Genomic DNA, 5,526 nt, shown 5'->3' on the forward strand with positions numbered 1-5,526 from the left:
TATTTTAATCAAATGTTAATTGTTGGACGAGTTGTGTGGATTATTGTGATGTTTTTATCAGCTGTTTGGACTCTCATTCTGACGGCACCCATTCACTGCAGAGCATCCATTGGTGAACAAGTGATGCTACATTTCTCTAAATCTGTTCTGATGAAAAAAAAAACTCATTTACATCTTGGCAGGCCTGACTCTGAGGGTGACTAATTTTGCAGCAAATGTTTGTTTTTGGGTGCCGGGCTGATGTGTTTCCCCGTCAGAAGCGCAGGTGGCAGCAGTGCATCTGCAGACTCCTGCGCGCGATGGAGAAGAAGCGCGTGGAATATTTCAATTCTTCTCATGTCAGGCGCCCACCCAGTGAACTTGACAACCATTAATATTACAGTGAAGGACAAGCCAAAAACCTCGTACAGTTATTTGACCTGTTGCTTCACATAATAACGGATACATCTCGCCGGATCATGCATCCTATAGAAGTGTCAATCCCGTCTTTTCGGTCGGAGGGCAGTAACGTGGAGAAGGGCTACACGGTGAGTTTAAAATCTGTTTTCAGCTCGAGCCAGCGGCGTAAACACTCTTTCATTAAAATGTACGACAGCCAACATTACGCTTCACAGGTCAGTAACGATTAATGTCGATTTTAAGGCGTAGTCATTTTGGCAGTCTCTCGAAAACTAGTGAACTGACTACTTCGAGCATGTTGAGGCGTGTTTGAACTGGACCTAAATTATGTTTAGGTTTTGAAATAATATATGCTACAAAGCGAATTCGTTGTGATACATAAGAGCCATTCCCGTTCACCGCATTATATGTAAAATAAATAATGTAAGCGCACTTTTTCTCTCCAGGTTTTTAAGATCGAGGTGCTCATGTGTGGTAGACAGCACACTGTCGAGAAGCGATACAGTGAATTCCACGCGCTGCATAAGATGGTAAGCGTGCATACATTGGTTATGCTATAATGCGTTTTCTGGTAAATCTAGTGAGTATCGAGGGCTAAACCACAGACCTTTTATTTTTAGTCACAAACATTTGCATGTTTCAGAAAGCTTTCCGGTGACACTTTATGTTATGACAAGGTTATATACATTAACATTAGTTTACTACACCGCTAATATAAACTATTTCTAAACAGTACTTGAAGCATTTATTAATCTTATAACTCCGTTATAAGTTCCTTTGGATAAGAACTAGTTCTGTCAAACGATTAATCGCATCCAAAATAAAAGTTTTTGTTTGCGTAATATATGTCTATATTTATTATGTCTATATAAATACAAACACATGCATGTATATATTTAAGAAAAACATATCGTGTTTATATATATAATATAAAAATATTAATATCTAAATAAACATTAATATTTTAAAAATATATACTGTGTGTGTGTGTGTGTGTGTATATATATATATATATATATATATATATACACACACATTTTTATTTGCAGAACATAAAGTTACATAAATGAACTGGGAAATCCCTATCATACCTCAAATATCAAAGAATTACATTAGAAAAAAAACACTTTTAAACATAAAATCTGCATAGGAGAAAAGCATATCAAAATTTAGTCAATAAACTCACATAAAGACGTGTAAGGAGTGTCATTAAAGAACTTAATTCACGTTCATGTTACAATTAAAGCATAAACAGTCCAGTGTTTCTTCTAATGCCCTGCAGAAACAGCATGTCTTAATGTTAATTCATCAAACTAAAGACATCAAATGCATTAACTTATTGTTTTTGTCCTGAAGCATTCTCCCAGTGGCCTCGGGCTCATTCCATAGGAGGGCTAATATACATAATTACTGTTTGTATTTCACAGAGGAATTCTGGGATGTGAGCAACAGCGTGTACTTGTGGAAAAAGTACAGCTCTCAAGTAGCTCCTTGGGAAAAAATCTGCAAGTTGTCAGCTTAAAATCAGCACAGCTGTGTTCACTTTTACTCTGTTTACTGTATGTGCTCAGAAAGAATAATGTTGTTGACTGTGTGTTGTGTGCTGCTGCTGAACATCACACATGATTGTGTACATTGAGGAAACAGGGTATTTAAAGTCAGTGTCAGATGAAGCAGACATTTACACAATTTGCAGATAATTCCATGAAAGAACGTGATTGCCCTTGTGTGTTAACTCTAGGGACACCTTCTGGCCACTTTCTAACACATTTCCCCCCTAACATCTAATCTTTCAAGCTCAAAAAGGTCATTAAACCTCCAGAAATCCCTTCGAAGCATGTGAGGAACTGGGTTCCCAAGGTTCTCGATCAGAGGAGACATGGACTCGAGCTCTACCTCCAGGTATGGATCCAACTGATGCTCAACAAATGAAATCGCATGATGAAAAACAGCCCTTTCCTGTTTTCTGGAATAACCGTTTGATTTTCTCTGTGCGAGTGTAGACTGTGCTCATGGAAAATGAGGTTCTTCCAAAGATATTCTTGGATTTCCTCAATATCCGCCATTTCCCGTCACTGCCAAAAACTGAGAGTTGTGGGTAAGGCTTTAAACCGTGTTATTTTGTCTGAAGTAAAGGCCTTAGAAAGCACTTTTGTACAAACAAAGACATTTCAATTTAGTAATTCCAAAAAGATCATTGTACAGTGTACGTGTTTTTTTTCTTCTGTTTAGATCATTTGAAACTGAATCAGAGGAATCAAGGTATGTTTGCTGCTTATTGTAATATTACATCTGAAAGAAGCACCTGTAAAATCCAAACCAGTTCAGAGCCATTTTGATGTCTAGTGCTCTTATAAAAGTGTTTTTGAGAAGTTATTGCGCTAGTAGCTGGGAAATGACAGCAACCGCGTGATAAATTTCACAGTCAGCTTTGTGTTTTATCACTGTCATCAGAAACCCAGCTAGTTTGTGAGTCACTGTTCCCTCTCTGACCTTTCCTCTCCAAACCCTGCAGTAAACTGTCACATCAACCAGCACTTCTCTTCCTGAGGGATCCCTATCTGCTGCCTAGCACCAACGGTACATGCCTGGCCTTCATATTTCTATTCTTTCTTGAGAAGAATTCATATGCATTCATGTTTTCTTCACTTCTGTTCATGGGTGATTGATAAATCAAAACATTTCTGAATGTGTATGGTGAAAAAAAAAGTTTTGTTGAATATAGATGTTAAATATAGTTCACAATACCTAATGCATTAAGCATCATGAACTAACAGTAAAACAAACACTAATGTGCATATGGATATAATTAGTATTACTTATAGATTAATACATATATTCATATTATTTTATGTTCAGCAAGGCTGCATTTAATATTATTCATTTGAAATGACTGTTTTCTATTTGAAATAACTATTAAAATGTAATTTATTCCTGTGATGCAAAGCTGTATTTTCAGCATCATTACTCCAGTCTTCAGTGTCACGTGGTCCTTCAGAAACCATTCTAATATTAATCTGATAAAAACATTTATTTTATTTTTAGCATCAATGTTTAGTCATGCTGTTTCGTAAACCATGATTATTTTTTTGCCCTTGAAAGAACAGCATTTATGTAAAATATACATTTGCACTTGCATTAAAATAGTTGACTTTTTTTTTTTTTAAATGAACAAAAAATATATATATTTAGATCAAGCTAGCTTTAAACACAGGCATCATTCTTATGACTCAGTCACAGAACTCCCTATGACTCATTGGCTCACTGAATCACGTTATTCAATCTGAAATCAACTTCAGTCAGTCTAATTAATGCTCATTTGTTTTTGTGTAATCCTTGTCTTGTTGCGATAAATAGTATTTTACCAAAAGACATGCTGCAAAAACAGAATCCTGTAATACTCTCTGCAGGAGCACATGTAGTGTTTTACAAAAACGTTTAATGAATGTTTCTCAATTGCTTGCAGATACGTTTTCTAATATGGTTATCGAAGGTGTGATACGTGGAATATTTTACCCAGACTTACAGCCGAGGTAGATCTCAGCACTACGGACGACGTCGCATCGAGTTCTCCGATAAAAAGGGATTCGTATTACCAACACTAAGTCACGCGGCTCCACTCATGACCGTCTGTGAAAAGACTGCAGTTTGGCATCAGCACTCACTCCATGAGTTTCTGGTTTGTTTTTGTGTTCTGTATTTGCACGCATTGAGATTTTAGTTTCATTTTATAGCAGAGGTACTTCTGCACATATTTGCACATCTCTCCTCGTGTCATATATGAGGTCAGGAGGACGTCTGATCCACTGACTCCACGTGAGGTGACTTCTCAAATAAGGAAGTTGTTGGAAGAGCCTTGAACCTTTTCATTATCTACCGAATTATTGTATGAACATTAGTGTTTCTTGTTTTTGATGTTGCAATTTTTCGATTACCAGCTTTGGCTTATAATTAGCAAAAAGGGAAGTACTGAAAGAAGCAAACGGGTGTAATGCCAGTCTTAATGTCTTGTATCATGTTACAGCCCAAAACTGTGAAAAAGAGCTGTTGTTTAAAGTACCAAACACTGCTAACCTGCAGCTACGAAACCATTTCCAGTGGATTCTCTTCTTTAAAATGCAGTTTAGTCTGGACTAATATTAGGCTTATGTTTTTAGGAACATCACTGTGTAGTAAAGAGTGCATGAACACTAGCTTTTCACTACTGTTGGAAGTAGTAATAGAGAAGATAATGCCGATTGAGAATGTTATAAAGCTGATGGTTCTAGAGCTGAATTCCGTGCCATTCGGTTGTGTGTGTTTTATTGTTGACATTTTGGATTGACTCGTGCACTTTAACAAGGGTGAAAAGATCAGTTGTAACTGGATATCATTTTAAACCTGAGCGCAATAAAACATCACATTTATCAGTAATTACATACTTGGTCACCTTTCAATCGCATTATAATGACACGTTGTGGTAGTGTTGCACTTTTTTAATTAAAAGACGGACACTTACAGACAAATCCCATATGAACAGCTTTCATTATCCCACAATCATAGTGCACATGAAAAAGCTGTGAGAAGGTTTGTTGCATAAAACCCAGGCATTTAGGATAATGCAGCCTTGTGCATAATGAAACTTAGACAATTGAAAGATGATTAAAAACATTTTTTTAACTGCATTTGATTTAAAGCATAAAAATATGCATACATCCTGCAATGAGACTACATGGCAAGATATAAAAAAACAAATACATTTAGTGTTTTTACTCAAATTTCAGTAACCAGGGGAAAGAAAAAGATAAGACTCAAGAATGCAAGCTTATTTTTTCCACATAATTTTAATTTAGCAATTTATGAGCAATGTTTTTTCTTTTTATTACTGAATATTTGGACATGCAGAAAGGAGAAAAAAGGTCAGAATTGTGAGTTTCAAATCTGCAACTCAAGTCACAATGACTTTTTTTTTTTTTTTTTGTGGGAGAAATAAGCTTCAATTGTTAATAGAAGAAAATAGAAATAGTTTCACAGAAATAGTTCACCCCAAAATTCTACATTTGAAATATAAATCCTCATTTTACCTTCATGTTGTTCCAAAGCTGTATGACATTGGTGGAACACAAAAGTAGAAATTTTAAAGAATGT

General features: G+C 35.8%; 1 protein-coding gene across 1 annotated transcript; it reads left to right on the forward strand.

Moving 5' to 3' along the window:
* The first annotated feature begins 240 nt into the window (after positions 1 to 240).
* On the forward strand, positions 241 to 4,812 carry LOC127966561 (sorting nexin-24). Its single transcript, XM_052567659.1, has 7 exons — positions 241 to 527; positions 846 to 929; positions 2,197 to 2,301; positions 2,403 to 2,497; positions 2,632 to 2,661; positions 2,915 to 2,979; positions 3,866 to 4,812. Exons 1-7 carry the CDS (start codon positions 459 to 461, stop codon positions 3,934 to 3,936), a joined length of 519 nt encoding a protein of 172 aa, XP_052423619.1. The 5' UTR covers positions 241 to 458; the 3' UTR covers positions 3,937 to 4,812.
* Positions 4,813 to 5,526: the final 714 nt, after the last annotated feature.

The sequence above is a fragment of the Carassius gibelio genome, chromosome B10 (genome assembly GCF_023724105.1).
Source record: "Carassius gibelio isolate Cgi1373 ecotype wild population from Czech Republic chromosome B10, carGib1.2-hapl.c, whole genome shotgun sequence".
Taxonomy (NCBI): Eukaryota; Metazoa; Chordata; class Actinopteri; order Cypriniformes; family Cyprinidae; genus Carassius; species Carassius gibelio.